Source organism: Cucurbita moschata, unplaced genomic scaffold, assembly GCF_002738365.1.
Source record: "Cucurbita moschata cultivar Rifu unplaced genomic scaffold, Cmos_1.0 Cmo_Scf00037, whole genome shotgun sequence".
NCBI classification, from domain to species: domain Eukaryota; kingdom Viridiplantae; phylum Streptophyta; class Magnoliopsida; order Cucurbitales; family Cucurbitaceae; genus Cucurbita; species Cucurbita moschata.
Window position 1 is genome coordinate 1,045,477 of NW_019268553.1, and position 18,084 is coordinate 1,063,560.

The following is an 18,084-nucleotide window of genomic DNA, read 5'->3' on the forward strand; positions in this document are numbered from 1 at the left end:
TTTTTTTTTTTTTTTTTTTTTTTTTTTTTTTTTTTTTTTTTTTATAGTAAGGTAGAATTAATATAAAAAGTGAACCCATAATGGATTTCCTAAAATATGGCTTGGGATTTATAGAAATTAAAATTGTGGAAAAAAATATAAATATTTGACGTGGCATTTTGTGTGAATTATTATTTATGGGAAATTAAAGGGAAATAGGGCCATATTTGGATTGGAGTTTAATGTGGCATGTTATAGAATTATATGATACGACCAATATTAAGTAGCTTGGTTGGTTGGTGGGTAATTTAATGGGACCAAAGTTTCCAATTATTTTACTATATATTAAAAATAATTAATAGAATCTATAAAATTATTTGAATTTTGCTTATAAAGCAAGGAAGTGACCAAATTAAATTAATTTAAAACTTTACAACTTTTGTGATGTGTGAAATTGGACTTTTTTTTAGAGATTTTGATGGTGGTTTGTTTGTAGTTTTCATCTAAAATAATATTTATGTGTAATTATTAATTTCCAACTTTTTTTTTCTGTGTTTTTATTTGAATTATTTGCTAACATTTAAAAAATAAATATATTTTATAATTTGTCTTTTTTTGTTTGTTATCATGTTCTTTAAGTCACATGAATAGTATTAAATAGGATGATGACCCCTGAAATTCATTGTTCTTTTTTATAAATATAAAATTTATTTTATTAATTATATAGAAATTGAGATATAAAAAATGTTTTATTTTAATTTATTTCTTAATTACTGAAATTAGTGGGTATATTTTAAATTACACAAAATAGATTTTAATAAATTAAAAATAAAACAATAATTTATTTTACATGGGGAAGATTTAAAAAAAATATATGAAACACTAAAATAATAATAATAATTAAAAGTTAAAGAATTTAAATATAATAATTTTGAATTTAGGAACCAATACTATGATCATCTTTTAATTAAGGGTATGCTTTTTGTTTATTTATTTATTTAAATTTGTTTTATTGTATTAATTAATTGTGGGTGTCGGTGATATCGTAGCCGTTGATGGAGATGGCTTTATCGCGCGAGATATAACCTTCAGAAACACAGCCGGAGCGGCGAAGCATCAGGCGGTGGCGCTCCGATCGGGGTCCGACCTGTCGGTCTTCTATCGCTGTGGCTTCGAAGGCTATCAAGATACTCTCTACGTCTACGCCGAACGCCAATTCTACAAACAATGCGACATTTACGGCACTGTCGATTTCATCTTCGGCAACGCCGCCGTCGTACTCCAAGATTGCAACATCATCGCCCGCGATCCTCCGAATAGGACTATCACAGTCACCGCCCAGGGCCGATCAGATCCGAATCAGAACACCGGAATCTCAATCCATAATAGCCGAATCACGTCCGCCGGCGGCCTCAGCGGCGTCAAAGCCTATTTAGGCCGGCCGTGGAGGCAGTACTCGCGGACAGTTATTATGAAATCGTCGATCGGCGGATTCATCAGTCCGGCCGGGTGGCTAGAATGGAGCGGTAATTTTGCCCTAAATACACTCTATTACGGCGAATATATGAATACCGGTCCGGGAGCTTCGACGGCGAATCGAGTGAAATGGAAGGGCTATCGTGTAATTACCAGTGCGACGGAGGCCTCCAAGTTCACCGTCGGGAATTTCATCGCCGGTGGATCTTGGTTACCGAGTACCGGCGTGCCTTTCACCTCCGGCCTCTAGAAACGCTGCCGTTTTACTCTGCTTACTATTTTGTATGTTCTTAAACCTTAAGATTTCTTTTTTTTTTTCTTCTTTTCGTCTCTGGAAAACCGATCTAAAATGGTTGGGTTTGAGAAATTACGGTATATAATATATATATAGTATTGTATTTGTATTTCAATGCAAGTATTTTAAATAAATGAAATATTATAGTTTGAATTATTTGTCTGTTTTTATTTTTTATTTTTTTATGAATTTGTTGTTTTAATCTCAATTATCATGATTTGGTGGTAATACAATATTATAGCTATTCTGTAATGAACCTTAAAATCTGCTTAAATTGCAACGTGGAATAAGATTTATGGAAAATAACAAAACAATTAATTAATTAATTAAAGTGAAATTCCTATTTTTTCTCCGGTAAAATTGGAATTACGTCCATTTAAATGTAAAATCCAATCCTACGAAACCCCAACTATTTGTATGGAATTCTTTTTAAATCAAAATCAAATAGATTTCAGCTTCAAGGATTTCACCCAGCTCCAAAGCAGAGTATAAACTATGGCCCTATATTTTATTCTTATTGCGTCCAAAACTGAGATCAGATGCCTTGCATTGCCCTTGGCTTATTGAATTCAACACTAGAGCTTGATGGAATGTTCAATTCAAATGAGCTTAAGTTTCATGTTAATCATGAAATTCAACTCGACTCAACTCGACACAAACTGAAATCAAATGTCTTGCAAATATGCAACTAAAGAGGTTAGTGTTCTTGATGGGATTGTTTAGAATCTCATAGCTGGAAAACTTGGTGAAGAATAGAGATTCACAACTAGATATTTTCAAATGCAATGAAAAGAACTGTCAATTAACTAAATGAATTTTTCTTCGGTGTTCAATATTTGAGTACGCGAACCTGCGAACCTTTGACGAGAATATACACCTAAACCAATTAAAACCAATTAAATTATACTCAAATTAGTAAAACATATAGATATTTTCTTAGAATTTAACGTGCGGGTGGGAGTACTCAAGCATTGAACAGAATATAAGTATAAACTAATTGAGTCATGCACAACTTAACATTAGCTTTAAAAAAAAAACACAGTTGGTTAACAAAATGAACATTTTCGACACATGGACGACTTTTAGAAAGGCTACTGAATATGTATAGGAAAGCAGACGGGTGGAAGTGCTAAGAAGAAACTACAGTTTGCTAATACTAGACCAAGATTACAACAAATTATAGAGGACGAGGAAGAGAAGACCTAGAAACAATGTTCCTGACCCGAAACCGAAACCATCAGAATCATAGCCAGGGGTGCTGTTATGGTGAACTGCAAAAGTGGACGAAACATGAAGAACAGGAAAGAAAAAAGAAAGCAAGTGTACAAGTAGTAAGAGGAAAAGAAGAATTACTGCAACCCAAGTACCCAGTTCAAGTAGAGACTCTACACTCTCCCAGATGGATAGAAGAGTTGGCCAAAATATTATCATCCCCAGAAATCCAACTATGATGCAAGGTACAATAGGTGATGGCCCTGCAGTATGTCCCATTAGCTCTCTCTGAATCAGAATCTGGGCTGCAGATGAGTGATATTGAGGAAGAAAGGCTATTTTTTTGGTGATAGGAGATGACTTTGGATAAACCTGACCCTTTTAATGCTTTTACGAAGGTCAAAATATTAGTTGATCAATGACGATGGCTACAGAATTTCAGTTTTTTTTATTAAGTCTTAGCGACAATATAGGTAGGATTGGATGCCAACCTGAGCAAACTTTATCATGAGTAACTAAGCACTTAAACAATTGAGAGCAATAGAAAGGCGCTATTGTGTCTTTGTGGGTCGGTCTAGTGTGTCTTGTTGAGGATTGTTGGAGGAGGAATTTGTGGGTCGGTCTAGTCTCTCTTGTTGAGGATTATTGCGAGAGGAGTCCCACATCGACTAACGAAGAGTTTATCATGAGTTTATAAGTAAGGAACACTATTTTCATTTGTCAGAGACTTTGAGAAACCAAAAGTAAAACCACGAGAGTTTGAAAGAGTTTATGCTCAAAGTGGACAATACAATTGTGAAGAGCTAATACCTCCTTGGAAGGATTGGACGGACGAATAATCAAGAAACATAAGAAGGGATCCAATTGTTTTACATTTTTTGTTAATATTCAATGAAGTTTGATAATGACATTTAGTTAAATATAAATGTATTGAATGATATCATAGGTGACCTGCGGATAAATAATATGCAAAATTCCAAGGGATTAAGATTTTTCATTTGAGGGAGCAGTTGGAAGTCCAAAAACGTCCAATATCTGTACTATTTTCTACTTGGCATAATAAAATAAATAAATAGAACCAAGAAAGTTCAGTAAGAAACCTGATAAAGAAGCATCATCCCGTAGCTCTTTGAATACTCAGCATCAGGATAGCAGATAAGATCAGTTGAATGGCGAATTGCAACAGTGAGAAAAACCTGTAGAACCTTCCCGTTGGAAGGATGGTAAGAGAAATAGATAACAATTTTAGTAAAAGATTATTCAGTCTACCTCTAAAATACAAGCACAGGAGGCATAGATGTTCATAATTGGATTTACCAAGTCCTTGAAATTTTTTATTGAATCTTCAATATCCAAAAATAATATGACTTCCCATTCGTCCTCATACAGAAAGAAAACGGAGCAAGAAAATGGTTTGATCACCTCTTAACAGATTTCTTGAAAAAATTACCAAGAATTCATATTGTATTCCATTGAATGTCCCAAAGCTACAAAATTACAGCTTGCAAACCATGAAGATGATGATGGAGGCCAGAAACACATGCAGCTCTTTCATGATGTTGGATTATATCGGAGATGTTGCTCATAGAAGTTAATCAACTGCAGTGAGAGAGTAGTTGTAAATGCGAGCAGGTCAGAAACCAAATAAGATAAATATGTAAGCTAAAATATGATCAATATTACCAGATGTGGATTGTTAGTCTTGAGAAATTTGTTACTCACCGTCACTTCTTTTCCATCAGATCTGCATGAAAAAAAGAAAAGGATCCAATTTTTTTTAAAACAAAATGATGGCCAGAGATTGTAACTTTGGCTGTTTTTAGGGTAATGTCAATAAAATGCATAGATAAGCCAATGGAGAATAGCTTCCCCACTTTTCCTCGAGGTTTTAAAACGCGCCTGTTAGGAAGAGGTTTCCACACCCTTATGAGAAATGGTTCGTTCCCTTCTCCAACCGATGTGGGATCTCACAATCCATCTCCCTTGGAGGTTCAACATCCTCACTGGCACACCACCCGATGTGCTGCTCTGATACCATTTGTAACAGCTCAAACCCACCGCTAACAGATATTGTTCGCTTTGGTTCGTTACGTATCGCCGTCAGCCTCACAGTTTTAAAACGCGTTTACTAGGGAGAGTTTTCCACACCCTGAGACATATGATAAAATTGGAACTATATAGAGAAGATTAGCATGACTCCTGTGCAAGGATGATGGACACAAATCGAGAAATTGTCCAAATTTTTTATATTGTGAGATCCTACATTGGTGGGAGAGGAGAACAAAACATTCCTTGAGAGTGTGAAAACCTCTTTAATAGACGCATTTTAAAATCGTGAGGCTGACGACAATACGATGTTGTTTCAAATTAAGGTTTACGCCAAATGACTATTAAATAGAGAGAGTAATACTCGACAATACAAAGGAAGAGTAGTTGGTGTTGTACAACAAACCTCAGAACCAAGAAGGTGACGGTCACATCTGGAATGCCATTTGATACTGAAACTGAATAGCCAACAGGCTTGATAATCCTTGTGATATCAGATACTTTTCTGGAGTGGCCTGACAAACTAGGATTCTCGAGTTCCAATTCTTCGTTTCGATCAGTCGGCTCAATGCTTAGAGTCGATGCATTTCGTTTTAATCCTTGTTCAGAGTCTTCAGACAAGGCTGCATCCTTAGTGAACCTTTTCACCCTACTAGATTTCCTTCTCTTGGATCCAATGGAGTGACTTTCCTGATTGGAACCCACCACGCAATCGACCTTGGAAACATCATAAACAAGGACGAGATCGTTAGAAGCCACGGCTTTTTTATCAGAGTCAACCATATTGGCAGACATTGCTGCCTTGAGCTCACTGAGTTTCAGATCATGATCGTCTCTCTTTCTACTTCCATAAAATGTCCCTTCCATATGACCATTTTCAACATCTACAGGTGCTTGAGGAGTGGGAAGATCACAATGGATTTTTATGTTCAAAGGAGTGGCCGATATACAATCATCCACAGTACTGATAACTATATCCGTGACATTATTTGTTGCTAAATTGTGATGCCGTTTTTTCTCACGAGATTGATTTTCGACGCCTCCAACCTTGCGCTTGCGCTTCCGCTGCTTTCCTGATCGCGAGCTACAAAAGATGAACACGGAATTAGGATGTGAAGTTCGAATTACACTTCCATTGTCATACATTTGCTGCTTGAAAATGTGAAAAATAGTTGAATAGGTGCGAGAACCTTTCTTCAAATTCATCAATAAGTTCAGAGCACGATTGGAGATTGTCCGAGGGTTCCCATGTATTGGCTGTCTTTGGCCAACCATGCCTGTCAAAAACAAATTGCCGAAGCTACTTTCACGTATATCAAGAAAAAATCACAGAGATCAGAACTGAATGATAAACGAAAAGAAAAAACACCAAAATCGTACGTACCATTTGACGAGGTACTGAAGCTGTCCCTGTGGATTCGAAAAAAGTAAAACTAAAATCAGATTAATAAAGGAGATACGGAAACAAAACACTGTCGCTTGAACAACAAATCCGAGAGTACAATACCAAAATAGTGCACATTCAGTGTGGCGACAAAAAGAAATCGATAAACACGGAAAGAAACTTACATTCTTGTATTGTACCATAGACACAAAAACCGATAGAATAAGCTTATTCCTAAGAAAAATAAAACAAGTAGCTACAAAGGCGGAAGAGGAAAAAATACCTTACGAACTCTTTTCCGCAGAATAGATTCGACTTCGAAGAAGCCTTCATCGAACTTCGTTTGCTCATAAGCAGAAACATCACCTGCAGCATTAACTTCTCCGCGATCTCCGTCGTCACCTCCGTTGACTTCTCCGGCTTCATCGGTGACCAGTGGAGTTTGCACAGAACTGTTCTGAACTGAAGAAGCTGGATATGGAGATGCAATTAAAGGTTCATTTCCGTTGTCGTTAAAGATGGAAAAACCTGAATCACCATTAACGTGAGTGGAATCAGTGATACCAGAGATTGGAAGCGTGACTGTCTCGGGCTCAGAGCTTCCCGCCGCCTTCTTCTTCCTTCTCCCCATTTTCGTTTTATCCATCCTTTCCCTCTCTTTTTATTTTTCAATTTATATCCAAAATTAAGTGAGAAAATTATGGAACTAAACAAATTAAATCCATCTAATTTGGACATAATTTCTTTTAATTTGCTACCTAATGATTTTCAATTTAGGAACTAAATTAAAATTAAATTTTATGAATGTAATTAAAATAAGGTGATCAAAATTAATTATTATTCTTATTTATTTTAATTACGAACTTATCATTCTCGATATGCCCATCTGCTCAGATCCTAGATTGACTTGAGACTGGCACATAGAACCAAACCAAATGATACTCCATGGAGTAAGCACAAACTGTTCAACTCAATATAGCTCGTATGACTTAGGCCGTGTGAGATCCCATATCAGCTCGAGAGGGGAAATAAGCACTCCTTATAAGGGTGTGAAAATCTCTCTTTAACATACGCGTTTTAAAATCGTGAGGCTGATGACAACACATGTAACAAGTCAAACCGAACAATATCTGTTAGCCGTGAGTTTAGACTGTTACAAATGGTGTCAGAGTCAAACATCGGACTATGACTAGTGAAGACGTTGACCCCCAATTCGATTTGAGAGGGAAACAAAACATGTCTTATAAGGGTGTGTAAATCTCTCCTTGACAGACACGTTTTAAAATCGTGAGGCTGACGACGACATGTAACAAGCCAAAACGAACAATATCTATTAGCCGTGAATTTGAACCTTTATAAATGGTATCAGAGTCAAACACCGAGCTATAGCTAGTGAAGATGCTGATCCCCAAATCGATTGGAGAGGAAAACAAAACATGTTTTATAAAGGTGTGGAAATCTCTCTCTGAAAGATCCATTTTAAAATTGTGAGATTGACGATGATAGGGAGGTAGATTGGACAATAGGATGAATTTGAACTATTTTTTAATATTTTATTATTATTTCTCTTGCTTTTATATTGCTTCCCTATTTTAAAAAATGAAGAAAAATTTGAGTATAAATAATTTCATTAAAATTATCGATAAATTCTCTCCAAAGGACAAGTGGGCCAAAGGCTGTCCAAATGTTACGTACTTCGGAGCGGATTGTCCCTTCGTTTCCCGCGACTCTCTCTGATTCTTCTCCTCACTGAACCCTCCGCCGCAAACCGACTGCAACATCCGAGCGAGCTACAATGTCGTCTGGATTCAGCAATGGCATTAGGGTTTTCAGAGGATGCACATCTCTCTTAGCTCCGTTGAAATCTTCTGCCACCGTCCCCCCCACCGCTGTCAAATCGAAGACGATCTCGAAGTCGAACGCTGAGCCGAAGGAGAAGACTCCTCCGAGGTCCGATGTTGCGGCTGCAGCCGCACCCAAGCCGAAATTTCAAAGGGAGATGACTCGACCGACGGGGTTACTGAAAGTCTTCCAGGTTTCTCCAGCGTTGGGCAATTTCTTGGGTGTATCGGAGGCTTCTCGCACCGACGCCGTCAAGCAGATCTGGTCCTATATCAAGCTCCATAACCTTCAGGTTTCTATCTTATTTCCAGTGCTATCTCTGATTTGATCGCGTAGATTGTTGAGTAGGCGAGAACCGTTGTGGTTTCTAGGGAAATGGTGTTGTCCGCGATATTTGATGAATCCTTTGGTCGATCTATTAATTCTGAAGTCCATAAGAAGAGAAATCTGATTTCAAGTAACGAAACTTGTCTCCGCTGCTTCCTTTTTACTTCTCCCCATGCTGCAAGTAAATTTAGGAACTCGTTTACCTTGATGAAAAATGGGTTTCTGGCTTGTCTCCATTTAAGAGTTTGTAGCAATTTCTTCGAGTTTAGGAAGATTATAACTCACGAACTAGCAATTTTTAGGGGTATTAGAAAAATTGCAACAGCCGAGGCCCTCTTTGGGCTTTCCATCAAGGTTTTAGAATGCTGTAGGTTACGGAGAGGTTCTACACTTTTAAGGAATCAAGGGACGTGAGATCTCATAATCCACCCCCTTGGGGTCCAATGTTTGGTGCTGACACCACACACCCTTAAGAAATCAAGGGATGTGAGATCTCACGATCCACCTTCCTTAGGAGCGAGCGTCCTCGCTGGCACACCGCTCGGTGCTTGGCTCTTATACCACACACCACACACCCTTAAGAAATCAAGGGATGTGAGATCTCACAATCCACCTCCCTTGAGAGCGAGCATCTTCGTTGTCACACTGCCCGATGCTTGGCTTTGATACCACACACTCTTAAGAAATCAAGTGATGTGAGATCTCACAATCCACCTCCTTTGAGAGCGAGCGTCCTCGCTGGCACGCCGCCCGATGCTTGGCTCTAATACCACACACCCTTAAGAAATCAAGGGATGTGAGATCTCACAATCCACCTCTCGGGAGCCGGCGTCCTGACTGGCACATTGCCTAGTGCTTGGTTTTGGTACCACCAGCCCAAGTCCCTCTGTGGGTTTTTACTTATGGGCTTCCGGTTTTAAAACGAGTCAGTTAGCCAGACTTTCTACATGTTATACAGAATGTTTCGTTGCTCTCCATAATCCATGTGTTATCTCACAAAAATAGGCACAGGAATAGGCTAAAATAGACCCTATGAAGCTGTTCTGAATGAAATCTTCTGTTATTCTCTCCTACTCTTTGGGGTTAGATCTCTTGAAGCTTTAGAATTGAGAATATTTTGGTGTTTAGACTTGGAATATCTACATGATAGACTCTTGACAGTATTACATGAAGCCTTTATACGTCTATGTAAATTCTTATGGAGCTATCAACAAATTCCTGAAAAATAGAAGCCCCCCCATGGCCATGGTCATAGATAGCTGATAAATCCAAAGCTTCCAAACCTTGACAATCCCCTCTTTTTCTACGAGAATACTTGGCTCTTAAAAGGTTGAAACACTTGATAAAGGGATTATATAGTATTACTTCATAAATTGTTGAAATTGATATTTACTTTCAGAAATATTCTGGTATTGATCTCTATGATGTGTTCGTGGGCACGAGAGTTAAGCCCGGGTTAACTTAAGCTCGAATATGCTATTCTTTTGGATTGGAGTCCTTTCATGTAGCTAGTTACGAATGCTTTTTCTGTCTTTTTACATTTTGTGAGATCTCACATCAATTGTAGAGGGAATAAAGCATTCCTTATAAGTGTGTAGAAACCTCTCTCTAGTAGACGCATCTTAAAATTGTGAGGCTAACGGTGGGCTTGAGCGGTTACAAATGGTATCAAAGCTAGACACTGGGCGGTGTACCAACGAGCACACTGGCCCCAAGAGAGGTGGATTGTGAGATCCCACACATCGGTTGGAGAGGGGAACAAAGTATTCCTTATAACGGTGTAGACACCTCTTTCTAGTAGACGCATTATAAAAGCATAACCGTGATGATATTATATATCGTACAAGTTTCTTCCATTTGAAATATTGTAGGTTAGGCTTGTCTGTAATGCATTTTTAGTTGATGATTAGTGGGTTTCTATGAGCCAAGCTATATGGCATAATGAGATATTTCACTGTCTTTGCCCGCAGAATCCTTCCAACAAAAGAGAGATTTACTGTGACGATAAACTTAAAGCCATATTTGAAGGAAGGGAAAAGGTTGGTTTCTTGGAGATTGGCAAATTGCTCACTCGCCATTTTGTGAAGAACTGATCGCCAAATTCCCAAGCTTTCTGGTTGTTGGGCTCTTCTTTGGCTCACGTGTTTTTAGGCAAACTTGCTCAACTTCTTGTAGATGGTGCATTTTTAGGCTTACTTCCGTGTGTTGTCTGGTAAGTTTTCTTGTAAAAATGATAGCACCTAAACTAATGGTTTCCATCTTCTTCACCCTCCATGGCCATTGGTTCATAGAAGGCAGGGGTGGTTCCATTTGCTACTAGATTTAGTGATTTCGGTAGTCGTAGTTATCTTATCTAATTGACTCACCTTTTGGAACCCGCTACTAGACCGTTTGATTAATTTTTCACCCCTATATTTAAGTCAGACGAATGATTTGCATGTTCGTATTGCTGCGGCTTCCACCCGAGTTTCCTCTAGCTTTGCTTTGCCCCACCTTTTGGAACCCGCTACTAGACCGTTTGATTAATTTTTCGCCCCTATGTTTAAGTCAGACGAATGATTTACATGTTCGTATTGCTGCGGCTTCCACCAGAGTTTCCTCTAGCTTTGCTTTGCCCCACCTTTTGGAACCCGCTACTAGACCGTTTGATTAATTTTTCACTCCTATATTTAAGTCAGACGAATGATTTGCACGTTCGTATTGCTGGCTTCCACCAAAATTTCCTAGCCTGGCATAATTCACCATTTTTATTTTCTTTTTATTAACCATTGGGTTAATCAAAATTAAAAGTTTTAAATTTAAGAATTATTTATTATTATTATTTTGGATTTTAGTTTTAATTTAAAAATTTTATAAATATTTTATAAGGGTAGAAATTTATTAGAATTTTGAATAGATTGGACCTATAATAGGTATAGCCGTGACCATAATTTTCATTTCACGTCATCTTAACATATTTTTAGGATAATTTTAAAATATTATAAAAAGATCAAAACTAAATATATTTTTTTTAAATAAATGGCAAAATTTGAGATTTTTATTTTGCAATTTATCATTATTTTAAATTAAATACGAAATGGAAAAGAAAAAGGGAAAATAAAAGAAGGTGATAGAGAGAATAACCCAATTCGAAGAGGCGGCAGAGCCATTCTTGAGAGTCCAACGGACGCGGCAAAATGGCTTCGTCCCTTTGCTTCCAGTTACACACTTGCTCCCAGCTTCGTTGCATTGCTGCTGCGAAGGCGGCAGCGGCAGCGGCGCCGTCGAGCGTCGCAACAGCAAACCGAACGTTATCTCTGTTAGTAAAACGACCATTTCTTCAATCCTTCTGTTTACCATCGGGCTCTTCCGCCGAGCTTTGCGAGCGGCAACAACTCCGGAGTCCGGAACTTGTGGCGTTGGAATATGCGGACCTTAATCTCTCTCACAAGATCTTCGAGGTTTGTTTTCTGTTCGTGAATTTTGCCCTTGATTTCTGAAATCGTTGGCGAGTAATTGAAAATTGAATGTGGTGACTAGAATTGATGTGCATTTGACTTGGTTTTGGGAATTGCAGGATTCAGGTCACGTCAGAATCAGGCAGCATGTTAATCCACTTAGCTCTTCTTTCTCTGTATGTAATTTGAGTTTTGAAAGTGGATTTGGTTTCTCTCTGATGAGAAATTTTAGGAGCTGTGGCTTTGAAATTTTAGCTTAGTGTTGCTTAATTGAAGGAAAAGCTCTATCTCTTTTACCTTTCAGGTCCCTACACCAGCACCTAACTGGGATGAAGTCTTCAAGGACCCCACGTTGCCCCTCATGGTCGATATAGGAAGTGGTGAGTGAGCTGATGCATTCCCTGTTATATACCTCTTACATATCTGTTTTCTTCATAATAGCTACTTTCTTAGTACATACTTTGCTTTCACGAGATAATATTTGATTCTGTATAGCATTTGGCTGAATCCATATTCCTAAAATCGTTTTTAACTTGCTTTTGATTTCTAAGTCAATCCTCAGTCGTTGAAAATCAGTTTTGATGACATGAAAATTGTAACACCCAATCCCACCACCCCCACCGATAGTAGATGCTGTCCTCTTTGGGCTTTCCCTTTCGGGCTTCCCCTCAAGGTTTTTAAAACGTGTCGGGTAATGAGAAGTTTTCACACCCTTATAAAAAATGTTTCGTTCTCCTCCCCAACCGATGTGGGACCTCACAATCCATCCCTTTTCGGGGCTCAGCATCCTTGCCGCACACCACCTTGTGTCCACCCCCATCGGGGTCTAACATCCTTGCTGGTACACCACCTTGTGTCCACCCCCCTTCGGGGCTCAGTCTCCTCGTTGGCACATCGCCTGATGTTTGGCTCTGATACCATTTGTAACAACCCAAGTCCACCGCTAGCAGATATTATCCTCTTTGAGCTTTTTCCCTTTCGGGCTTTCCCTCAATATTCTTAAAATGCGTATGCTAGGGAGAGGTTTCCACGCCCTTATAAAGAATAATTCGTTCTCCTCCCCAACCGACGTGGGATCTTACAAAAATAATGTTTAAAAGTGTATTATTTCATTTTGAATGGTTAAACTCATGTTTAGGAGTGATTTTAACCATCACTGATATTGCTTATATTATAGTTAGAATCTTACCCATAATCCTCCTGCTTTGGCCAAATAGAGGATAGCCATGAACAAGTGTTTGATGCTACTGCTTGATTTTGAAAACAAGTTCAAAACATAATTTAGAGATCCTACCATTTCCTCAATCTGTTTGGTGATGTTCATTGAACCAGCATGAAGAAGGAAATATTATCCTAAAGCATCATATTGATTACTGCATTCAACGATCATCGTTACCGTGCACTGTAAATCAAAATTTAACTCGATATGCGTTATAAAACAGCTCTAATCATGTAATCAATACGTTACATGTCGAGCAAAATGCTCCAAGCAATAGCAGCAACGAGCTCGCTAGTAAACATTAAGTTTAATACAATGTAGTCGCCTAAGTTGCTCTGGAGAATTTACACAGGAAAGAATTCTGTTGGTAATGATATTAAGATTTCAAATGCTAATTGCCTATAGTATCGTATTGTATTCACATGCAAGAAAATAATTTATCAGATTAAGACATGCATGTTGTAATTGTTGGTCGTGAGTCCCGCGTTGGCTAATTTAGGGAATGATCATGGGTTTACAAGTAAAGGAATACATCTCCATTGGTATGAGGCGTTTTGGGGAAGCCCAAAGCAAAGCCATGAGAGCTTATGTTCAAAGTGGACAATATCATACCATTATTGGGAGTCGTGATTCCTAACCATAATGATTTACATAACATCTTTACTTACATGCATTTTTAAGAATTCATGAGACTATTTAATGCCTTTGATTTCCCATCAAGAATCTAACAGAACAAGTATTCCTATTCCCAGGTAGTGGCAGATTTCTCTTGTGGCTTGCAAAAAAACATCTTGATTCAAGAAATTTCTTGGGTCTTGAAATACGACAGAAAGTACGGGACCGAAAATTTTCACTTTTGAAGCACCCTTAGTTGGTCTGAACTATTTTATCCTCGTTCTATCGAGGCATTATATCGTGCTTTGACTCCTTACGTGCTCTTGCAGTTGGTCAAGCGTGCCGATGTCTGGGTCAAAGAGTTGGGATTTAACAATGTGTAAGGACCTTAACTTCATAGCAGGTAGTGAAAAACAAGATCACCTTTTTGCTATTGGTACATTAGTAATGAACTTCTTCTTGAACTTGAATGCAGACATTTCATGTTTGCAAATGCTACAATTTCTTTTAAACAGATAATATCTTCATATCCTGGACCCCTGATGCTGGTTTCCATATTGGTTAGTGCAACCCCCCCTCCCCGAACGATTCAACCCGAACTTTCCCATTGAATATCAACGAAGATAGAACTCACTCGTGCTTAATCTTGTCACAGTGCCCAGATCCCCATTTCAAGAAACGACATCATAAGCGACGGGTTTTGCAGAAGCCATTAGTAGATTCTATAATAGACAGTTTAATGCCAGGAGGGCAGGTATATGATCTGCCAATCCATGACATTCAACGGTTTTTTTTGCCTGTTTGATGAGTCCGATGCTGGAAATTTTGTTGTATATGATTCAACAGGTGTTCATACAATCCGACGTGCTCGAAGTGGCAGTTGACATGAGACTTTGGTTCGATTCTGTTCCCAACGTTTTGAAACACGTCGACGTGCACGACCAGAGTCTTTTGTGTGATAAAGATGGATGGTTATTGAAGAATCCAATGGGAATAAGGACTGAAAGAGAAATTCACGCTGAATCCGAAGGTGCAAACATTTACAGAAGAATGTATCAGAAGTATGTTTGCATTTGAGTCATCATTCACTGTTTTTTTTTCTTTTCTAGAAATATATTTATTGCATATTTATAAAAAAAATTTTAAATATAACTTTTTATTATTTTCCATATTTATATTCGTGGGTCCCACCTGCCTCTACTAATCCGCTTTGTTCCCACCTGATGGCAACAAAAATTCGTGGTCAAAATCAAATTATTATTTATTTATTTTTCTTTTTTTGAAAAAAAATGACAAAATCAAATTATGGAGTCCTGACGACCACAAAATTTTATTTTTCTTTTTTCTTTTAGAAGTTTCCCTGAATTTACAATTATTAAATATACTTTCGCTACTTAACATTTAAGGTTAAATAATTAAATTTCCGTCGGTCAATTATTTAGTTATTATTATTATTATTATTATTATTTGGTTTAAAAAATTAAGTCTATAAATTGTGGTGTATTTTAATTAAAAATATATATATTTTTAAATTTAACTAATAACTTAGATGGAAACATGAAAATCAATATTAAAAATTATGAGAAATTAAACCAATTATCAAATATATATATAATGAAATTTAAGTTTCTCCGAGATTTTTAAATATATATGAACATTTTAGCATTACGGGACAACTATTTGATCTTGTCACATTTTGTTGTGCGGTAAGATTTTAATTATCAAAAAATTTGGATTCATGCTCGTTCTCTGTTCGAACTCTCAATCCAATTATGCTGCACTTACTCGTCCTTGAATAAGTCAGTCGACTAAGACTTGGGTCACCATTGATGCGGGTAATGAATGCTCAAGCCTCTAAGAAATAACCAACAGTTTAATGCCAGGAGGGCAAATACTTTTATGCATACCTCTTCCAGTTGATCTATACCATACTCGATTCTCGTAAGGTGATACACACTAGTTAACAGTCCGCCTGGTGCTACATCATAAGCAGATTGGGAACGTAGATAATTGTAACAACGACACCTCACATAGAAAATGGTTAGACATATATAACGCGTGAATAATAAAGAAAAGTGACGTATTACTATATTCTTACTTGATGGATATTAATATTCACACCTATCTTTCAACCACTCCTTATTTAAAAGCAATGAAATGAAATATGGATAGGAAGAACCTAGAGAAAAGTTGGTGCGAAATTATCACGATTTGAAAAGTTGGTGCGAAATTGAAGTATTTGATCTTCATCTTATTCATTCAATTATGTCGGTATTATATATTTTTAAAGATTATGAAATTAAATTCGAAAGCAAATCAAGTACTGAGTTTGGACGCGTCGAAGCCACGCCAACGCGGTTGATACTCTTCGATCGTACAAACAAAAAGGCGGAGAGATTGGCTACAAATCAGTTTCTGTTTCTTCTAATCGCCATTTTCACGGAGCACACCAAATTTTCTCTTCTTCGTACGCAATCTCTCTCGCTCTCTCTATTAATTTTCTTCTTGCTCTTTGATTTATTCCGTAGTTTTTTGTGGTTTTGCTTCGATCGAAATCCTGCGTTTTGTCGATTTGTAGCGAGGAGGATTTTTCTGTCTCTGAATCTGCGTTTGATTCCGAATTTGGTTGTTATCTTCATCATTCATCGTGTGTTCAATTTGACGCCTATTCATTTATCTTGATTGTGATCATGTTCTCCTGAATTTCACTCTGATGATTTTCTTCTTCTTTCTGTTCTTTTTTCGCTCTGGAATTTTTTGGACTGCGTTCTGAAAATCGTTTGAATGTGTGGTTAAGGATCATTTCATGTTCGAGTTTGTCGGTGTTCTTCAGGTCCTCTTGCTTTTTATCGCTTGTCCTCACGATAGATAACAACATTAGAAAAGAGTTGTTGATCTATTCTGTTGCGAATGATTTTGCTAGATAATAGGTTGAAGCAACGGGTTGAGTTATCAATTCCTTTGTTTGATTGTTCTTGGTGTAGATATGTGATTTTAGCTTCGAGTTAATCTTATTCGATCCAATGTAATTCTAGTCAGTCTTGAATTTTGTTTGGTATCAACAGAATCAAATGGAGTCTTCGCATATCAATTCCTTTGTTTGATTGTTCTTGAATTTTGCTTCAGTTTTTCATTTGTGTTCATTCTTTCAGTGATATTTATGGCCTTAGAATTTATGTTTTCCTCAATCTTCTAAAGATTAACAATCTTTTGTTTCCATTGTCGATTCGTAGTTTGGTTTCTTGCTCTTGGAAACTTGAAGAAAAATGGGAGGCGGGAAGGAAGAGGAAAGTAAAGACAAGGGCCTGTTTTCAAGTATGGCGTCGTTTGCTGCAGGGCAGCACTATTCGCATCCTCATGGATATCCACCACCACCACCGTACGCAGGAGCTGGATATCCCCCTCCGGGAGGGTACCCTCCGGCTGGGTATCCACCTCCTGGCGGATATCCTCCGGCTGCGTATCCACCTCCTGGCGGATATCCTCCGGCTGCGTATCAACCTCCTGGCGGATATCCACCGGCTGGCTATCCTCCTCACGGTGCATACCCTCCCGCTGGCTATCCTGCCCCCCATCATTACCCTGGTATTATCTCATTCTACCGTTTGTGTTGATGACTTTGGTAATTAAAATTCTCTTTTAGTTGATTTAATATGAATTTCAATGCTATATTTTCTAAAACCACCCCTTCTAAATGGTGTTTGAACTATAATTCAGGACTAAAAATGTACTTGAATTGAAACTTTATACATTAAAAATTCTCCCTAATTCGGATCCTTTGAAGTGTTAGAATTTTAAATTTTTTTTGCATATGAAGCTAGGGGGTTGTTGGTTATCGACATGATTTTTCGTTACAGGCCACGGAGGCCATGGACTCGGCATGGGGGGGTTGTTGGCTGGTGGTGCAGCTGCTGCAGCCGCTGCTTACGGCGCTCATCATCTTGCTCATGCACGCCCATTTGGGTTTGGTCACGGAAAATTCAAACATGGGAAATTTGGCAAGCGTTGGAAGCATGGAGTAGGCAAGTTCAAGAAATGGAAGTGATAAAATTGCTAGAAGCTTATATGTGTGAGTTCTTAGTCCAAAACCTTTTAAAAAAAAAATAATAAATATTGTATTTTAATGGTTTGAGTGTTTATTTCATTACATTGGCTTCTTTTTGTAAAGATTTCAACAATTTTATTATTATATATAATTTTATCTTTATTTCCCTGTTGTTAGATGTGATAATTTGTGATTTTAAAACATTTA

General features: G+C 37.7%; 5 protein-coding genes and 1 non-coding gene across 8 annotated transcripts in view; 5 read left to right on the top strand and 1 right to left on the bottom strand.

Moving 5' to 3' along the window:
• LOC111432099 (pectinesterase 2-like) overlaps positions 1-1,906 on the top strand; it is a 3,779-nt gene extending 1,873 nt beyond the window's left edge. The window contains exon 2 of the mRNA XM_023068896.1: positions 1,029-1,906. Coding sequence (XP_022924664.1) covers positions 1,029-1,705 — 677 coding nt within the window. The 3' untranslated portion in view covers positions 1,706-1,906. The remainder of the gene's footprint in view (positions 1-1,028) is intronic.
• Positions 1,907-2,835: 929 nt separating this feature from the next.
• Positions 2,836-7,047, bottom strand: LOC111432131 (chromo domain-containing protein LHP1-like). 2 transcript variants are annotated; one of them, XM_023068948.1, is made up of 8 exons: positions 6,676-7,047; positions 6,393-6,418; positions 6,199-6,285; positions 5,415-6,092; positions 4,646-4,706; positions 4,280-4,561; positions 4,063-4,167; positions 2,836-3,021 (listed from the first exon to the last, which is right to left on the bottom strand). In XM_023068948.1, the coding sequence occupies exons 1-6, from the start codon at positions 7,036-7,038 to the stop codon at positions 4,514-4,516; spliced, it is 1,263 nt and encodes a 420-aa protein (XP_022924716.1). In that variant the 5' UTR covers positions 7,039-7,047; the 3' UTR covers positions 2,836-3,021; positions 4,063-4,167; positions 4,280-4,513. The 2 variants fall into 2 exon arrangements, with proteins under 2 accessions (XP_022924716.1, XP_022924715.1); XM_023068947.1 differs by having other exon boundaries at positions 4,385-4,561; positions 6,676-7,034.
• Positions 5,100-5,207, top strand: LOC111432225. The gene has a single exon (XR_002708622.1). It is a non-coding gene; the product is annotated as a U6 spliceosomal RNA (small nuclear RNA).
• A 994-nt stretch (positions 7,048-8,041) lies between the features above and the next one.
• LOC111432134 (upstream activation factor subunit spp27-like) lies at positions 8,042-11,002 on the top strand. The gene is made up of 2 exons (XM_023068950.1): positions 8,042-8,526; positions 10,532-11,002. The coding sequence occupies exons 1-2, from the start codon at positions 8,188-8,190 to the stop codon at positions 10,652-10,654; spliced, it is 462 nt and encodes a 153-aa protein (XP_022924718.1). The 5' UTR covers positions 8,042-8,187; the 3' UTR covers positions 10,655-11,002.
• A 621-nt stretch (positions 11,003-11,623) lies between these two features.
• On the top strand, positions 11,624-14,993 carry LOC111432133 (tRNA (guanine-N(7)-)-methyltransferase-like). Its single transcript, XM_023068949.1, has 8 exons — positions 11,624-12,001; positions 12,118-12,174; positions 12,303-12,378; positions 13,970-14,049; positions 14,162-14,211; positions 14,308-14,392; positions 14,488-14,586; positions 14,679-14,993. Exons 1-8 carry the CDS (start codon positions 11,738-11,740, stop codon positions 14,907-14,909), a joined length of 942 nt encoding a protein of 313 aa, XP_022924717.1. The 5' UTR covers positions 11,624-11,737; the 3' UTR covers positions 14,910-14,993.
• A 1,186-nt stretch (positions 14,994-16,179) lies between these two features.
• On the top strand, positions 16,180-18,039 carry LOC111431848 (glycine-rich protein A3-like). 2 transcript variants are annotated; one of them, XM_023068552.1, is made up of 3 exons: positions 16,180-16,299; positions 17,066-17,417; positions 17,690-17,925. In XM_023068552.1, the coding sequence occupies exons 2-3, from the start codon at positions 17,099-17,101 to the stop codon at positions 17,875-17,877; spliced, it is 507 nt and encodes a 168-aa protein (XP_022924320.1). In that variant the 5' UTR covers positions 16,180-16,299; positions 17,066-17,098; the 3' UTR covers positions 17,878-17,925. The 2 variants fall into 2 exon arrangements, with proteins under 2 accessions (XP_022924320.1, XP_022924321.1); XM_023068553.1 differs by lacking the exon at positions 16,180-16,299 and adding an exon at positions 16,308-16,457 and having other exon boundaries at positions 17,690-18,039.
• The last annotated feature ends 45 nt before the right edge of the window (positions 18,040-18,084 follow it).